Source organism: Grammomys surdaster, unplaced genomic scaffold, assembly GCF_004785775.1.
Source record: "Grammomys surdaster isolate TR1022 unplaced genomic scaffold, NIH_TR_1.0 199, whole genome shotgun sequence".
Lineage (NCBI taxonomy): Eukaryota > Metazoa > Chordata > Mammalia > Rodentia > Muridae > Grammomys > Grammomys surdaster.
The window spans coordinates 3959558-3979145 of NW_021604644.1; the positions used below are offsets into that span (position 1 = coordinate 3959558).

Genomic DNA, 19588 nt, shown 5'->3' on the forward strand with positions numbered 1-19588 from the left:
GGAGGGAGGGAGGGAGGGAAGGAGGGAAGGAGGGAAGGAAGGAAGGAAGGAAGGGAGACAGGGAGACAGGGAGGGAGGGAGGGAGGGAGGGAGGGAGGGAGGGAGGGAGGGAGGGAGGAAGGAAGGAAGGGAGGAAGAAAAGAGAAACCAGGTCTGGTTCTACTGCTAAGTGGGGACATCAGACACATGCCCCTTCTTAAGACCCGGTTACGTCATCTCTAACATGAGTTTCTGTGGCACTAAAGCCCCATTCTGCAATAAAAGTGGAAAGGATAACAGTGTTTAATAGTATTAGAAAAATGTATCATGTACATTGAGGACTAAGCCTAAATTTGATTAGTCTACTGCAAATCTCCCATTACAGTAACTCAGAGCAGGAACAACAGGGAGGGATAATGAGACCCACTGTCCTCTAGAAAGAGACAGTCCCTCGGGAGAGCTGTTTAGCCACCACCAACCCAATGTGCATCCTTGAGGACACTGGCATCCCAGAAAGCACAGCCTGGTCACCTGCAGGTAGAGATACTCGAAGGCCACGGGGTCTTCTTTTAGCAGGTCCAGGGGATCCTTGGGAACAAAGCACACCCTGAAGAGGCAGCGGGAGTCCTGGGATTCTTCCCTTTCCACAACCTGCCCAAGGTAAGGAAGATACAGTGACCTCACAGCTCTCTCTACAGCAGCTTCACAAGGGAAAAGAGAAAGGGAGGCCGCTTTCTATTTCAGTCTTTCTCCAGGCCCCACAGCCTCCTCTCTTAGCATGGTTTTCTTTCCCATGGTGTGGAATGTGAAAGATTCAAAGAGTGTTGTTTCTTCTGTCAGAGGAATCCCTGCCCACATGTCAATGTCCTCCCAGGGACAGTCTAGGAGCCTCCGTCCACGTCTCAATGTCCTCTCAAGGACAGTCTAGGTCTATTTGCTTTGTGGTTTGAATGTGAAGCTCCCCTCCCCCAGCATGTTTAAACAGGTGGTCTTCAGTGGGAAGGGCTGTCTTGGGAGACTGTGGAGCTTTTAAGAGGTGGGGCTGCTTGGAGAGAGTGTGTCTCTGAGGCCCTGGGGTATATCTTGGGTCCCTCCGTTTCCTATCTGCCGCTACAGTGTGACCAGCTGTGATAAGCTCCCACCATCACGGACAAGGACTGTTCCTGTTGCCATGCCAATGATGGTGTGTTGCAACTCTTAAATTCTGAGGCAAAAGAAACTTCTCTCCTCTCCTACGTTGCTCCTGACAGGGGTTTTATCACAGCCAGGAGGACAGAATGCATATGAGCGTTGATTTCCACAAATGAAGATGGAGTTTGTACCCTTCTGCACTTTATTATTCTTTAAGAGTTCGCAGCAGTCGGTGATCAAGTCATAAGCCACTTGCAATGAGGTAGGCTGAGTGACCTCCAAAGTCAAGGCTTCCCCGTTCCATTCCCCTGCTGAAGAGGCTCTCCTCTTCCCCAACTGTGGAATGTCTACTGATCTTTTCATAGTATACACCCTACAATAATTTGTTGAACTGACCCATGTTTGACTTTAAAGAGTCTGTACTACAACTTCTTGAATAGCTAGAGGACTGAGTGGCACAGATGGACTGACTGTCCTGTCCTATCATAGGGGTTATCTCTCAGTGGGGCAATGCCACAGAAAGAGTTTTGGACACAGCAGCCAATGTCCCCTAATAGTTCTGAGACAGTAGGGTGCTAGGAAAGATAAAGCTAGAAGCAAAGGACTTTGTCAGATATGTGACTGGGGAAAACAACCTTACCCTGCTAAACCTCTATCTCTACACCTAGAAGGTGGGTATCTTGGACTGTGCCCTGAGTACCTCACAGGAACAGATGCAAACCAGGCCCGAGTCTTGCCCTTCTTACCCAGGCTGAGTGAGTGCATGTGATCCAGCCCTGAAGTGGCTGAGGAGCCTGGCCTCCCAGAGTGGGGCCGGTCCTCCTACCTGCTGAATGAGCTCCTCCTCATGCAGAAGGTGTAGGCGGGAGATGCTGTACTGCTCCTCCAGGGCCAGCGCAAAGTACTCGATACTTCGGATGGACAGCTTCTCCTTCACCGTGAGGATGATGTCCTGGCAGTGGAGGGGAAGAGGGATCACCTGATGAGTGGGGAAACTTCCCTGGCCTTCTTACAGCTTCCCCAGTAGAAGAAGTTGGCGCTGCTGTGTCTGCTGCTAACACAGGCAGGGTCCCAGCTCCCATGTTGGACCTTTATGGCCCTGTACCGCTCATGGCAGCAAGGATGCAGCCATCACAGAGAGATACCAGTCTCTTGTCTCAGTGTTGGGATAGAAACTCTCTGGAGTTGCCAGTCTATACCAACTGCTTTCTGGACAGAATCCTCCCAGTTCTCTCATGTGACTATGAGATGTTGGCTTTAGTTTCTTCCTCTGAAGTGGAAGATAACAATGCCTGCAGACTGCGGGGAGGCCGTCAGGATGGAAAGGGAGATAATGCTGTGCTGGGGCCCCACAGCCACCAGGCCACACTCGGCCTTTCTCTCCAGTGGCCCCGTCATGGAGGATGCCTCAGGCACTCGCAGACATTCTTTCCTCTGATGCATACACTTTTAAAATCATTTTTCATAAGGCTGTTTCTGTCCTCTTAAGTTTGACTTATATGTCACCTCTTCAGAGAGATCCCATATGGGTACTGTATCTAAATGTCATCCTGCCTATTACTCTCAGCTGCAGGAGGATCTTGATTTGCTTTGGTTGGGGATTGAACCTATGTCCTCACATATACTAGGCAAGAGCTCTCCCGCTGAGCTAGGTCCCCAGCTCCTGGGGCATGTTTATAGTCCCCAACATTATTTAATATCCATTTCTTTAATACGATGCTCTTTTTATAAAGGACATTATATCAGATACATGAAAGGGTTCTAGGCTGAGACTGATCCTCCCCAGCTCGCTGTGTTCGTGGACACACTGTTGTTCTCTGTGGCTTTTCTCTGTTTTGGTAGACACCAACACCCTGCTGTGTGCATTCATTTCCCCATGGAAGACACTTAGTACACTCCCTGGCAGGCAGTGTTCTACATAAGCTCACCTCTAGCATTTGTTTTATTGCTCATTTCCTTTTACCTTCATAGACAGCAACTCACTGACAGTGTAGACCTCACCAGTGTTGGAGTCTTAGTCAGGGTTTCTACTGCTGTGATAAACACCATGACCAAAAGCAACTTGGGGAGGAAAGGGTTAAGTCAGCCTACACTTCCACATCACTGTTCATCATTGGAGGAAGTCAGGACAGGAACTCAAACAGGGCAGGATCCTGGAGGCAGGAGCTGATGCAGAGGCCATGGAGGGTTTCTGCTTACTGGCTTGCTGCTACTCATGGCTTGCTTGGCCTGCTCTCTTACAGAACCCAGGACCACCAGCTCAGGGCTGGTGCCACTCACAGTGAGCTGGGCCCTCCCCATCAATAACTAGTTAAGAAAATGCCCTACAGCCAGATCTTGAGGAGGCATTTTCTCAGCTGAGGCTTCTTCCTTCCAGATGACTCCAGCCTGTGTCATGCTGTAATAAAACTAGCCAGCACAGTCGGGGTCTGTTATACACAGTCAGGGTCTGTTATACTCCAATGCTTGGGGCCTTGGAGATACTCAGCAATGTGTCACCTGATCAGTGATCACTGTGGATGCACTACAGAACTCAGAACCTCAGATTTAGAAAGTCCCAATTGTGAAGTCCCCCGTGACTCCTGACCACCAGTGCCCTCACTGCTGGCTCCATTACCCTCCACAGCTAAAGCAGTGACTACATTCTGAAGAGGGCATCTGTGTCTGCAAGTCAACAACATTAATTCAGCACCTACTGTGTGCCAGGCATGGTACTTACCACAGCAGACACTCATCACTCTCTCTTAACTGTACAATTATGAAATATGAACGTATACATTTTTGGCATTGCTGCTGAATTTATGAAAAATCGTTTCTACTTTGTTTCATTCACTAATTTTCTGTGCATGTTTGTGGTGGTGCACATGCCGGTGTGTCTGTGGAGGTCAGAGGACAGTTTGCAGAAATCTGTTCTCTCCCTCCACCATGTGGATTCTGAGTTCAATCTCAGGTTGCCAGCTTTGGTGGCAAATGCTTTACCTGCCCAGGTATTTCACTGACCCGCATTATTGGTCTTTGACTGGTGGCAAGCCTGCCTCTTGACTCTGACGGTTCCTTCTCCCATCTTTCCCTTGCCTTGAAAGCCCATACACATTTCCTGTCTTGACTGTCCCTTCTGCCATCCAGCGGTCCTCCACCTTGCATCTAGAGGACTTGTCACACAGCAGCCATGGAACAAATAGAGCTCACTGCTGATTTCATCTTTAAATGTCACGAGAACAAAGCCACACACCACCCACTATGACAGGAAAGTTGAAAGTGTCCGGATGGCCCTCAAACCCTAAAATATTTTTTATCTGGTCTTTTATCTTGTAGATCTAAGCAGTGGTTCTCAACCTTCCTAATGCTATGACCCTTTATGGTGACCCCAACCATAAAATTATTTAGTTGCTACTTCATAACTGTAATTTCGCTACTGTTATGAATTGTAATGTAAATATCTAATATGCAAGATATCTGATATGTGACCCTTGTGAAAGGGTCATTCAACCCCAAAGGGGTCGTGACCCACAGGTTGAGAACCACTGCTCTCGAGGCCCTCGGCTAAGCTTGCATCTGTCTTGCTCTCCTTTGCAAGAACAGTCAAGCCTTTCCAAGGTTAAATGGTCAAAATTCAAATTCAACTTAATAGACACTTAAGTATCAAGTGCTAATGGAACCAGTTCTTCCATAGTATCCCCTGCCCTCTTTTTAAAGAAATAATGTCTCAGCCACATAGTGGTGCTGCTTTTTTTTGATCCTAGCACTCAGAAGGCAGAAGTGAGTGGATCTCTGTGAGTTCAAGGCCAGCCTGGTCTACAGAGCAAGTTCCAGTGCAGCCAGGGCTACACAGAGCGACCCTGACTTGAAAGAGAAAGGGAACAGGGATCTCAGGACTGGAGAGATGGCTCCATGGTTAAGAGCTAATACTGTTCTTACAGAGGACCTGAGTTTGATACTCATACAAATCAGACAGATCATAACCTCTTGTAACCTGAGTTCCCAAGGGATCCAACACCTATGTTCTCCATGGGTAACTGTACTTGTGTGCACATACCTACACACAGGCAGGCAAACACATCACATAATTATAAATAACAGAAAGAAATATTTTAAAAAAGAAAAGAAGAGTCGCACACTGTAGTCCAGACTAACTTTGAATTCATGATCCTCCTGCCTCAGCCTTGAGTGCTAGGATTACAGGTGTACAGCACCACGCCCCGCTTCCCACTTTGTTTCTGGAACTTTTGTCAGTGTGCCCTGCTCTCAAACATCTGACAAACTTGCCCATCTCTGAGTCTTTGTTGGTCTTCTTCCCATGCCTGGAATCGTCTTGATTCCACTCCCAATCCACTGCTATCAAAACCTGTCCACCTCTCCATGTCTATCATGGCCCAGTGGTTCCTAGGAGCCGTGCATTAACACTCAGCTAGAAGATCTCTCCCCTGAGCCTGCACGACATCATTTTTGTGGCCCTTTCCTAAACCTAAGCACATGGTACCTTGTCTTCCATCTCCAACGCCAACCCAATACCCCAGGCTTCCTAACAGGATAACCCCAAGCAAATGGTTTCTGTATTAGCAACATCCAAGTGACACAGAAATGTCTGACCCACACGTCAGCAAGTCAGTAAATGTTAATGGATAAAATGACATTTCCTTCAATCTAGAGATGCTTTTGTCTATTTCTGTTTCTTTCTGGTTGGGGAGCAGAGTCTGTCACCCCAGGCTGGCCTCAAACTTGCTATGTGGCTAAGGGATGATCTTGAACTCTGACTGCCAGACTTTGGGTGCTGGTATCACAGGCATGTGCCTACCACACCCAGTCCACGCAGCTCCAGAGGCTGAACCCGGGGCTTCAGTCTGCTATAGCTCTGGTCCAAAGAACGTTTTTTGATTTAAAAATCTTCCCATGGTGAGGGGTGGGAAGAAGTTCCAGGTGAGCTGAAGCAACTTTTCCTTTTTCCCTGAGAGGATTTGTGTAGAACCACTGCTCTCCCTCTTATAAAGAGCTAAGAGATTTGATTTCTAAACTTTGGCCACTGCAGATACGATCAGCCAATTTTATACTTGCTAAAGCCTTTGTTCACAGTCCTAACTCTATCTTCTTCATTCCTCTGCAATGTGAACTTTTATTGTAAATCCCCTCAGGGTATTTCTGGCTGCCACTGAAGACTTACTTGCCCTCTTCCACTCTACTTTGATCAAAGATGACAGAAGTAGAACCCTGCCTGATTTGCTCACAGAGCTTCCCTTCTGGGGCAGAATAACAGAGGAGAGGTAAGCTCCAGCCTGGAGCAAGCTTGATTATAAACCAGTGGATAACAGCACGTTGGGGACCTATTGGGCCTGTGTTCCTACCTACAAAGTGGAGATAATGCCAGTCAGTCACCCCTCAAGCTTATGGAGATGTTAAATTAGATAGTACGAAAGGAAGTGCCCAGCAGAGTGGCTGGCATGAACTAAATGCATCCAGTTCTCCCTCTTGTTCCTCCAATGGCATTGGAGCTTCGTAGGTTCCAAAGGGCCTTCTCCTAAACTACACTAAGGTGGAAACAGGCAGGGAATTGGAGCAGCTTGGAAATTGCCAAAGGAAGGTGCTAGAGCGAAATATTGTATCTATGCCTATGCACATGTATGTGTGCATGAATGCACTCACCATGTGGAGGCTTTCTCTTTTACTGTCTATTGTAATGCTAAGTGCTTGCCCCAAGACCTGGAGTCAGCACACAGCCCCTGGGACCCTGCGCCAGTGTTAACTCTGATTAGTGAATAAAGATGCTGACAGCTAGTATCTGGGCAGAAGAGACATAGGTGGGGTTGAGGTTTTGAGGGCTGGCAAGAGAGAGTACCACAAGGAGGAGGAGAGAGGAAAGAGGCTGCGATGGAATAGAAGGAGAGCCACCATGGGCTAAGGCCCAAGGAACTTGGCCCAGAGGGCTGCCCAGTTGGAATGAGAGCAGCCCAGATGGAACATAGTAAATAGACAGTGATAACTTGGGGTTACTGAAAGTAGATTCTATAGCACGGGGGATAGACAGCTGCCCAGCTATTGTGCTGCCTATGGCGTATTTAAAAATATAAAGGCTGTGTGTGTCTTTCATCTGGGAACATAAATGGTCTAAGGCGGGTAGAAACCCCTCGCTGGGATTTCTAATATTTATTACTACACTACCATGCGCGAGTATATGTGTCTTGGCTACTGTCTATAATGTACTGCGTCATCTCACCTCTCATCCAGCCCCTTATTTAATTGTTCATTTGTGTGTGTGTGTGTGTGTGTGTGTTCATGTGCTGTAGTCTTTTGTTTGTAAGATAAGATGGGGTCTCTCTATGTAACCCCAGATGTCCTGGAACTCATATAGACCAGGTTGGCCTCAAACTCACAAAGCTGTTCCTGTTTCTGATTCCTGAGTGCTGGGATTAAAGGTGTGTGCCACCATACCCAGCCCTTATGCCTTTTACATCTTAGAAACAACAGTTTGCTTCCTTACTGCAGCTTTTCACTGACACCTCTTCCTTCTGTGCTCAGGAACAATTAGAGCTATTTCTCCCATCTGGACAATACTGTCTGGCATTGGAGGGCCTCCATGGCTATTCCCCCTCCTAGGAGAGCAGCGTGTGGTCCCACTGCACACTTTGCTGGATAATGCCGATTGTCCTGGTGTGTACCTCATCCTCTGTCTGCCTTTGTGGAAATCTTAGTTGCCCTCCACAGTGCTCAGGTGTACTTCCCCACCTAGGCTGATGGGCTGGTGTGTGAAAGATGCATGTTTGTGGCACATGTACAACTTACTCACCCCGTCTTTTGCCTCACTGTATCCTGCTCTAGACAACTGGAGTTTCTGGGGTGCTCAATCTCCTCTTTAAGCGTGACTGGGGGCTCTTACAGTCCTTTACCGGGCTCCATACCCCTCTCTGAGAATCTCACGTGAGGAGTTGATTATGTATAAGAACATGCAAGGGCCTGGGCCTGTCCTCACATCTCGCCTTAGTGTTTAGCTAATTTAGTTTTGGGTAGCAGATGGAGGCAGAGACGAGATGTTGGGAAGCCTGTGGTTAAGGATGAAGGCATCGGAGATGTAGTATGACCTTGAACAAGTCACTTTGCTGCTCTGAGTCCTGAGTTCCTCCCCTGTAGGAAGTGACATAAATAAACACTCCAGAGTGGCCCCCCAAACCATCTGATTGGATGGTTATATAACCAAAGAATATAGTACAATGTATATCTTGTTATGAGCATGCAGGCTGCAGTGGGCACGAGCCCATCAAGGCAGACAGAGGGCAAGCTGTCTGGTGGTCCGCTGCGCAACTTTCCCATGACAAAAAGGTTCTGATTTATTTTGAATACCTTCACAGTTGTGTTTGCCTCAAACTTGAAAGCTTTGGTCTGTCCATTCTCGAGGTACACCTTGAGCACGTTGGGCATACAAAGCAGAGAGTTCCCCTGGAAAACACAAGAGCAGTGTTATACTGCAGACACACTCTTCTGGCTCCTGGCATACCAATCCCTAGCTGCCTGGCACACCAATCCCTAGCTGCCTGGCACACCAATCCCTAGCTGCCTGGCACTGCCAGTTTTGGAGAGCTAATTGCTGCTTTTTAGGATTTGGGAATTTCTCCAGGGGGAGAGATTTGCTTTGTTTAGGAAAATGCATGAGAGCCTCTCAAATGTGATGGTTTGTAGGGAAGGAAGGGTGGGTCTTTACCAGTGAGAGCACTACAGGAGCCTGTCCTGGCTCACAGCTGTTCACTGGTGTGTATCTATTGGGTGCCACCTTTAAGGGACACAATTTCCAAAATGATGTCTGACTGGGTGGTGGTGCATGCCTTTAATCCCAACACTTGGGAGCCAGAAGCAGGTGGATCGCTGAGTTATAGGCCAGCCTGATCTACACAATGAGTTCCAGGACAGCCAGCACTACACAGAGAAGCCATGTTTTGAAAAACAGACAAACAAACAAACAAACAAACAAACACTGACTAGTATCTAAGCTCTTCACATGGGGCCTTTCCCTTCCTTAGACCCTTCCTTGTGGGGCTGGCATGGAATGAGGGTGGAGTTAGAGGTGGAATGCTTCCTTAAAGCCCCCTCCCCTACCCCATTTTATTGCTGTAGCTCTCTACAGTGAAACATCAGCAAGGGGCAGAGAGGGAAGCCCTGCACTCCCTGAACCCGCCCATCACCTCTAAGGGACCCTGGCACTCTTCCAGGGCTGTGGGAGTCAGGAATAGGCTAGTCTTTAGTAACTTCATGCCAGTCAGGATCCCTGGGAGCAGGGCAGCATTTGGGGGTGGGGGAAAGGTCCCCCCAGGGTCAGCTCCCATTTAAAAAATGACCTCTGAATTGAGCTGAAATTTAGAACTGATATTATCCAGAACTAGGGAGAAATTCTCCAGCTCCCTCACAGGCTTTGAACCAGGACTGGCTTTATGTGTCTTAATGAAGAGTCTGGGGAGAAAGCCCAACTGGGCAAAGAAGTCCATTCTCTTCTGCCTCCAGCACACTTGTCAGCATTCTCCCCGTGAGAATCTAGTCTTCTAAGTATATAATATCAGTGCTTAGCTTAACTTTTTTTTTTTTTGGATTCAGTGTTTTTATTTATGGAGATGAGACTGGATACAGTGTCTTTATTTACAGAGGTAAGTTTGGATACAGTGTTTTTATTTATGGAGGTAAGATTGGATACAGTGTTTTTATTTATGGAGGTAACGGTCCTGGGTGCCTTTTTGTCACTTGATACAAGCTAAAGCCATCTGGGAAGAGGAACCTCAGTTGAGAAAATGCCTCCATCTAAACTGCCTGTAGACAAGTCTCTAGGGCATTTTTCTTGGTAAATGTTCCACGTAGGGGAGATCAGCCTCCCCCTCCCGCAGGTGGTCCTGAGGTGTACAGGAAAACAGGCTTGGCAAGCCAGAGGAAGGAACTTGACAGTAAGCAGTGCTCCTCCATGGCCTCTGCTTTAGCTCCTGTCTCCAGGTTCCTGCCCTGGGTTCCTGCACTGACCTCTCAGTGATGGAGTTGTAAATGGAAATAAACTCTTTCCCCTCCCAGTTTCATGGTATTTAATCACAGCAACAGAAACCCTAACTAAGACATGCTCTAATACCAAATCACACTCAGCCAGGAAGTGGGATGTTATTTCAAGTTTCTGGCTCTGGGTATAAAAAAAAAATCTCATTTTGGATTTCTCACTTGGGGGTTTTTCTCCTTGGTACATTATACTTTGTGATTTATAAGGCTTAAAAAAATACAACTTAACATCATATAGCTCCCATTTATTTTTCTTTAAAATTTCTTTCAATGTGAGTCTAAATTTGTACATAAATTTTAGAGAGCTGAAAAAAGACTATATATAATTCTATATTCTTTTATTTTTGCCTAACATTTCATATATGATTTTATGCAGGCTTACTATTTATCATTGCAAAGGCTTTAACATATCTTAAGGAACTGAAATAACCAGGTCTCTATTCTAGACACACAGCATCTTTCTAGTTTTTGGCTATTTAAAATACTGATACTACAGCTATCTTTATTATATGCATTTCTTGCATTTAAATCTCTCTATATTCTAAATTTATACATGTGAGATGTCTGGGCCATATTTCGTGGGAGATATCAGTTTGCATCTTTTTCACCTCCCCCGTGAGCTTATGAACGGTTTTACAAAGCCCCAGGGGATGCAGGACCGGAACCCTTCTCAGCACCCAGGCTCACATTTTTTATCCCCCTGATTTGTGCTCATCACTAATGAGCTGGCAGCTCACCAGCTTATCACTTAGTAACAGTTTTCCTCTGTGTCTCTTTAACTGTGAGCCAAGCCAGACCCATTTCCAAACTGGGTTTTACTAGAATAATCTAGAGTGATGTACCTCCTCAGAGCTATCGTCTTCTCATTTTTAAGGGAAGCTTAATCAGCTTTGAAATGCTTCTGAGGATGGAGCTGCAGGTCACAGTGACAAGCGCTCCTCTCCCTGGGTGGCTGGTGCAGGTGCCTATTCTTGGAGCCCCAACCTGCAAGTTTCTTAGAGACAGACTCTTTTGGGACACATTGTCCCCTAAACTGCCCATCTCCATCAAAACTCTTAACCAGTTCAGTAGCCTGTTTGGGTTTTAAAACTTGTCCTTCTCTTGGGTTTTCAGAACAGATACGAGGGGATGAGTGACGAGGGTCATTTTAAAAGTGACAGTCCTGGTTACCTGGTCCATACCTGTGGGGCTTATGCTTTCTGTCCGGAGCTGCTTCTCATCCCCACCACTCAGCATGTACACTACTCTGAATACGCAAGTCACCTGCTTCTTGGCCTTTTGCCTAAGATTAAGTGAATGCACATGTTGAATCTAAATTTAATCTTCAGAGAGGTTCAATCCATTTTCACAAGTATGGACACTCAAGAGATTCAAATCTTTGCTGCCAGGCAGCGTCCCAGGTTTACCCTGATTGATTGATGTATTAGGCCTCCACTGACCCCTTCCTGAACAAGCCTACCTTTTTCTCTCAGGTCTCAATGAAGATGTGTTCTGTCATGTAGCAGGGCAGAGAGAAAAGAAAGGCTTTTCTATGTGGACCAGGTGAACTGATTAAATTCTTTGTTTAAATGACCACAGAGTCAACCCTTCAATTTCTCTGGATGACAAGAAGTTTTGACTTGAAAGTTTTAAAATCTAATACTGATGGCTGGATTCAGAATGGCAAAAGTTACCAGCCATTTTACAACTTATGAGTAAATGTGTCTTTAATCAATAAATCCTTATTAAAACATCAATCTCAAGATAGGAAAAGGCTCTGTGGTTAAGAAAGCTTGTTGTTCTGAGTTCTGTTCTCTGTACCCACGGGGTGCTTCTAACTGTTAACTCCAGCTTCAGGGGATCCAATGCTCATTTCTGGCTTTTCTCACCCCTTCCCCCACATACACACAGAGGCACACTGAGTATAGAGACCAATACACACACATAGACATAAAAAAATAAAAATAAACCTTAAAACAACCCATCTGAAGGCTCAAATTTCCCTTAACAGACATGTCTTTTCACAGCATACCCCTGCCTTCTCGCATCAATCCTGGATCTTTCTATATCAAAAACAACTAGAGAGTATGACCAGGATAAAAACAAAAGAAGTGATGTCACACATGTCCAGGCTCCTGCCTTTTCTTACTGTGTGATTTAGCAGTGAATTCTCTTACGCTAAGCCTCTTGTTTCCTCTTTTATTACAATTCCTCTGCAGGACAGAAGAACTAGACACAGAAAAGGTTTAAAGTGGGCTCTTAACAGATATTAAATTTAAAAAGGAAAGAAATCCCAGCTACCACCACCATTATTTTAGCAACATGTTAATATTTCCTTTTAAGGTAATAGTAAGCTCATTCATAATAAGAACTGGAATCGTCAGGCCTATCACAGCAGGAGAGTAGAGTTGGTGGGTAGCAGGCAGCCACACCCAGGACTTGTTCCTTATCCCAGCCTTGGCCCAGGGCGCCCCAGCTTCCCTTGTCCTGCAGAGGAAGTTCACTAAGCCTCCAGCAAATGTCTGTTGCTCCCTCTGCATCTTTTTTGAAGATTCCAGAGTTGTGGCGAGGCACATGCTAGAAGACAGCTTGCCTACTTCAGCAAGGACTCTCATCTCTGGCTGCTGACGCACCTGGCTGTGCCCACTGACCAGTACTTCCTCAGCAAAATGAACCTTCACAGGGTTGGTCTTCAGCCGGGCCCTCTTCTCTTCAGTCAGGAATGATGACTTGGGGACTCCCTGAAAAATATCAACATACTTTGGAACAGCACATTCATAAAAGCATTTACTTCTTCTTAATTCTTTTTTTTGTTTGTTTTTTTGTTTTGTTTTTTCGAGACAGGGTTTCTCTGTGCAGCCCTGGCTGTCCTGGAACTCACTCTGTAGACCAGGCTGGCCTCGAACTCAGAAATCCGCCTGTCTCTGCCTCCCAAGTGCTGGGACTAAAGGTGTGCACCGCCCGGCCTTCTTCTTAATTCTTACACACACACACACACACACACACACACACACACACACACAGCCTCATGGTTGCTATGGACTCAGTAAAGTGTACACAGAAGGAGGGCACTCCATTTAAAGATTTCTTTTCCTAAAATCTAAGGAATCTGATCTAGGCAATGTTTTTGTGTGTCTTAATGGTTGGAAATTCCAAATGGCAGTGAACTAATGGTGACAAACTGAGATAAAGAGGGCTGAGGGGGACCTAAGTCCCAAGTTCTACCTTACAAGTTGTGAAAACCTCAAACACAAATTCTGATAAATGGAAGTGTGTGTGTGTGTGTGTGTGTGTACCAGTGGGTGCATGTACATGTGTGTATTAGGACTGGAGTTCAGGTCCTACCTTCTGGGTAACCAAGCCTGATCCCAAGCACTCTTTTGGTCTTTGTGCATGTACCTGTATACACATACACACACACACAACACACACATACACATACACACGACAGAAACACACACAGACCAGACACATACACATAAATAAACAAACATTAAAAATAACTATATGATCAGCCAGGCAGTGGTGCGGTATGCCTTTAATCTCAGCACTCGGGAGGTAGAGGCAGGCAAATCTCTGAGTTCAAGGCTAGCCTGGTCTACAGAGTGAGTTCTAGGCCAGTCAGGGCTACACAGAGAAACTCTAACTGGAGAAAAACAAAGAACCAACCAAATCCCCACTCCCTGGTAATAAAACAAAACAAAACAAAACAAAACAAAACAAACAAAACAAAACAAAACGGAAATCCTCCCCAAACTGTATGACTCTAGCTGTCTTTGGGCTTCTCTGATTTTCAGGCTTTCCATCCACACATTTGGGAGCGAGACAGAACTCCCTGAAGTTTTTGTCTGTGTGCATTGTGACTGGCCTCTCTTGACTGTTGTCTCTTTCTCCAGAAGTAAAAAGACTCATATTAGCTGGTATGATTAGATGGTAAACTCTTACATGGATCACATCAGGTCAAACTGTGACACTTGAGCAGTGTCTTATACGAACAAGACCAACAGGGCCTGATCTTCCTGCCCAATAGGCTAATTCCCAGCTAGCATCCCACATTCCCTTCAACACTGTAGCCAGTCTTTTAGGCCAAACTTTAGGATGTCCGTATGTATAAGAGTCCCAAGATGGTGTTCTGGGCCATGTTTTTTTTTTTAATGATTTATTTATTTTATGTATATAAGTTCACCACTTCTCTCTTCAGACACATCAGAAGAGGGCATCAGACCTCATTACAGATGGTTGTGAGCCACCATGTAGTTGCTGGGAATTGAGCTCAGGACTTCTGGAAGAGTAGTCAGTGATCTTAACCACTGAGCCATCTCTCCAAACCCTGGGCCATGTTCTATGTAGCCAAGGGAAGAGATCTATAACAGCATTGGGGAACTTTCTGGAAGCCAAGTTCATGGACTTAGATATCAACATACCAGTGATGTACATGAAACGAACAATGGCCCTGACATTTTAGTAAGAAGAAATTGTGGTGTTACTTGGCATGACTGGGCATATAACTGTGACTCATGACCTCAGAGACATAGCTTGCTTTCAGGCCACAGAGTAACGAAAACTTGAGCATGAGAGGGAAGCATAGCTCTGTTCTCATGAAGAAGCTCTTGGTTTTCCAATATGAAAGAATAATGTAATAGGAAAAGAAGAAGTTGAAATCCAAAGTTATGAGCTCAAGACTCTGGTCCAGGGGAATTCTACGGGTTCAAGGAACTGGAATATGCCACAGTTGGCACTGTCCAAGATCAGGGAAAGGAGACACATTTACAGACTACAGACGCCCAATATCAAGTCCTCTGCTACAAAGACTGACAATTCAGAAAATACACACTGGAAAGCCCATTGTTAATTCTTGGTAAAAATCTAAGAGATGAGCAGGTAGCTTTCAACATCGATCATTGATGACTAAGGAATCAGCAAGGACAAGTCAGAGCTCAACCATTTCTTTTGGAGACAGTATTCCAGATAGACAGACCAGGATCCTGTGGACATGTCAGAATTCCTTCATTCTTGCAAAGCATTTAATAATCTCTCTCACAATCTCCCTGCAGAGAATGCTACACGCAGAGCCAGTAGGTGGACTCAGCAATGGTTTATCTGCTCTCGTAACAGTTCTAGCTTCTTTTCTCTTTTTCTTTTCCCATCCTTTCCTGTGCTGGGGATCAAACCCAGGGCCTCGTTCCTGTTAGACAAGGGAGCTACCACTGAGCTAAGTAACTCAAGCTCCCTTTGGCTGAACCTTATTGTTGCTGTTTAGCAATGCCTCAGATGATGGCAGAGGAAGGATTTATACAGGCAGAACTGTAAGAGGTCATCAGGTCCCAAGCAGCAGAAGTTGAATGAGATCCTTGAGAATCAGGAGAAGCTCTGAGTCAAAGGCTGGGAAAACCAAGAACAAGTCTAAGGGGGCACAGAGAGGCAGGCTGTCAACACAGCACAGAGAGTGTTCATAGCAATAGGCAACCAGCACCACTCCAAAGACTCAGGAGATGGAGCTACCAGGGGCAGAGCAGAAGAGAGGCACAGAGAGGAATCTATGGGAGCCAATCACTGTTTCTCACACTAGGAAGGACAATCCCCTAAGCATTAGGCCAAGAGCTGAAACGTTAAAGAAAATTAGCTGGCTAAGAACTAGAAGGGAAGGAACTCTGAGAAGAGGAGGCTGCTTGACAAGAAAGGAGGCTGATTATAGCTGGCAACTGTACAACTAAGCCTTTCAGCCTCAGGACTATAAAAGCACAGCAGGCCAGAACACCCGGCCAAGCTACATGACCTGACATGGATTAATAGGAAGAGTGACTCTGAGGATTAAAAAAAAAAAATCAATTGGATGAGCACAGGAAGGGGGACTCGGCCTGGAAGCTATTCATTTGAAACCAGTTCAGCATTTCACTGACCACAAATATCATCCCAACTGACAGTGTGACTGGCCTGCCAAACGGGAATCCAACCCCGAGCTCCACCAGCATTGCTGGTACACTCTTTGGCTATTGGTGGAAGCATGGACCTTTCCAGATGTCACCATTTGCAAGGGCCACTGAAATTATAGTCCGTTTAGAAACCCATCAGCAGAGTGAGAAGTATTAGGAGTAACTATTCAGCTTGAAGATAGGAAAGCCATACAGCCAGATCTCAGGGTAGCTGTCTCAGACAAGATAGGCTATTTTGAACTAGCACAGTCACTGGGAGTTACAAGGAAATAGAGTCTTTCACTCCTGGAACCATGGAACTGGCTGCTTTGAGAACTCCACTGTCTGTCATGAACAAGGCCAACTGATGGGCCCCATGGTGGCCTCTTTGCTTTAATATCTGAACATCAGCACTGCAAACCAGGCTCCTCAGCATCTGTAACCTGCTGCAAGCCAGGTTCCCTAACATCTGTAACATGCTACAAACTACTTCTGTAAGTGCACTGATTTTTTTTAAAGGAACAATTTGGAGGAGATGAACTACCATTTATCCTAGGACTTCTGAGATCTTCCTGGGTTTGCTGATAAAATTTGTGTTTTTGCTGCAGAGTTAGCACTTAAAAGTATTAGGGTAGAAAAATTTCCTGGTCAACAGAATGGAATCTCTGGCAGGGGCAGACCTCTAAGTTCCAGTTGGGCTGGTTCAATCTGTCTGGCTAAGAGACACCCAGGGAAGAAGGGGGTGGAGAGGTTAGGGGGCTCACCCCAAGCCACACTAACAAGGTAGGTGGAATAATTATCTCTTTAATGAGATACTGTTCTTTTTCCCTCCCAGAATCCCCTCCCCTAGTGCAGCAGCTCACTGGAGGCAACCTTGTGAGGGTTGGAGATCTGCCCACTTTTCTGAATTATTAAGAAGAGCATTATGTTTTCATTTTTTCTTTTCTAAGCATGCTTTCTTTAACACCTTGGCCTTCCTTGGACGTTCTGGGTTCTCTTACTCTTTCTTGAAAGCCTCCCTCCCTGCCATGGCGCTAGTTGCCGGCCTTGCTCTGACCTCCACGCCGGCTTCGCTGGCACAGCTTCCCCTTCTCTCCTCCATACTCCTCTCCTTGACAGGCTGAGCTTTACAGTCTGCCTGCCCCAGGGCTTTGCTTTTAAGCTCTAATAAAACTGTCCCTGGGCTTCCAAGAGAGTCCATTCTTAAATTCTTTTATTAATGAAACTAAGAACTCCAAAGGGGACTCCCCTTTATGTAAAGGTTCTTTAAAAAATGGCTTGTTGAAAAGTTATCTCATATTTCTGCAGTACCCTTGCCAAGGGTGACTCAATATCACTTCATGAAAACGGCAGGATGCATGGAGGTCAACCGGTATCGTCTTAGAAAGTGTGGGCTCCAGAACCTGACCCCCTGGAAATAAGCCCATCCCCCCTGAACTGGGTGCTACACAGTGCTATATGGTCACAGCACCTGTGATCTTCAAAGGCGGGGATAATGAGTCTGTTCTGCTTTGTACAATTTCCTTCTGGTGAAAATTATGCAACATATCAATTGTTAGTATACTATTAAAATAATTAATGTCATTGACACAAAAATGCAGATTTGGGGCTGAGGCGATGGCTCAGTGGTTAAGAGTCCATTTTGCTCTGGGTCCATTTCACATCTTTAATCCCTCAGTGCTCAGAAGGCGGAGGCAGACAGATTTCTTTGAGTTTGAGTCCAGCATGGTCTACATAGTGAGTTCCAGGACAGCCAGGGCTACATAGTAGGACTTTGTCTCAGGAAAAGAACAACGAAAGAGTCTGTGCTACTCTTTCAGGGAACCTGAGCTCTGTTCCCAGCATCCACATCAGGTGGCTCAAATTACCTGTGACTCTAGCTCCCAATAATCTGACCCCTCCTTCCAGCTCTGCTGGGCACTGCATTCATGTACACACACACACACACACACACACACACACACACACACACACACACATGTAATTTAAGAAAAATAACAATTTTTTTAAAAATGCAAATTTAAGCCAGGACGTATTTTTCCATAAAATTCTGTGTCCTAGAGAAATAGCCATTAAATGTCTAAGCCTTGGATTTTATAATTCCTAATCTGTTTCAGTTATATTAGGATTCCAGAAATCTACCATAACCACAGCAAGCCATGTCTCATGCTGTAGTAATGTCTGCAAAATGCTTTGGGACACTTCTGGAAGAGGCCTATCTATGGTCAGGGCATTTCTCAGGAGTCCTGGTGGGCTTCTCTGTAGGTCCTCTTGGGTGTGGTGCTCACGTTTTTGCCTGGAAAGCTTGATATTGGAACACAGACTTTTTTTTTCCTCCCCTGCTTTCCAATTTTTAAGCCATACGGCTACATGCCATTTTCTGCCTCACAGAAGCAAGTGCTTTATTTTGTCCATTTCATGGAACTGCTGTGGGAAACCCCCACCTAATTAAGATTAAGATGTTTCCCATTGAGATGATAATAAGCTAAATAAAAAGAAAGGCTTGCCACCTGCACTGTTATTTACACTGATTAGCTCTCTCTATTTTTTATATCGGATTCACATTATTTCATAGACAAACTCTGGCTGGAATAAAAAAAGCCTCCACTTAGCGTGCATAGAACATTCAGCCTGTCATATTTATAGCAAACATTTTAATTCTAATTGGGTGACTTTCCCCCCTACTGTTCCCGAGAAGTAAAAATAAAACACTTGTTGAATGGGGAGAAGAGACTAGTTCTTTGTTTATGGAGTGTTGGGACCACAGAAATGTCACCGTTTCATGCAATTTAAGGGCCATTTCTTCCACTGTGCCTCTTCCTATGGCTGTGTGCACAGGAAACCTTCAAGAGCCAATGGTCTGACAGTTGTCCATATTGTTTGTATTTTATTTTTACTTCTTTAAAAATTTTTAAATTACATTATTTTGTGTGAGCTCATGTTTGCATGTGTGCGTGCGTGCGTGTGTGTGTGTCTGTGTGTGTAGTGACAATCACATGTCACTGGGCCTGCATGGAGGTCAGAAGACAACATGGAGGAGCTGGTTCTTTCCTTTCACTGTTCACTGTCTAGGTCCCAGGCATTGCATTCAGGCCATTGGCATGCAGCAATACAAATTCTACAACACCATATGGTATGTGTAAGCTTGCCTGTATCCCAACTACTTAAAACCGTTGAAGGCTGATACACATAACCACAGTACCAGCTCCCAGGAGCCTGAGGCAGAATTCACTATAAGAGATTTTGATTCTTATTATTCTCCTTAATCCTTTTAGTTAACTGTTTTAGTTTATTGAGGCAGGATCTCATATAGCCCAGGCTGGCCTTCATCTGGCTAAGTAGCTGAGGCTAGCCTTGAAGTTCTGCTCCTTCTGCCCCTGCCTGACAATTTCATGCATCTCCATCTTCCTAGTTCTAATTTTTTCCAACTTCTTTTCACCAGATACTTAATTGATTTCCTTTCTAACTAGGAGAAGTAGTTAAGATTATCAATTTTAACTACTCAGCTTCAATACATAGTAATTATGTTGTTCTTGTTGTTTCCATGTGGCCCTGGCTGTCCTAGAACTCACAAC

At 45.4% G+C, this 19588-nt stretch overlaps 1 protein-coding gene across 1 annotated transcript in view; it reads right to left on the reverse strand.

Annotated features, from left to right (window-relative positions):
* Frmpd1 (FERM and PDZ domain containing 1) overlaps positions 1 to 19588 on the reverse strand; it is a 164816-nt gene that overhangs the window by 15672 nt on the left and 129556 nt on the right. The window contains exons 7-10 of the mRNA XM_028770261.1: positions 12735 to 12842; positions 8440 to 8535; positions 1937 to 2062; positions 511 to 630 (exon numbers count right to left, since the gene is read on the reverse strand). Coding sequence (XP_028626094.1) covers positions 511 to 630; positions 1937 to 2062; positions 8440 to 8535; positions 12735 to 12842 — 450 coding nt within the window. The remainder of the gene's footprint in view (positions 1 to 510; positions 631 to 1936; positions 2063 to 8439; positions 8536 to 12734; positions 12843 to 19588) is intronic.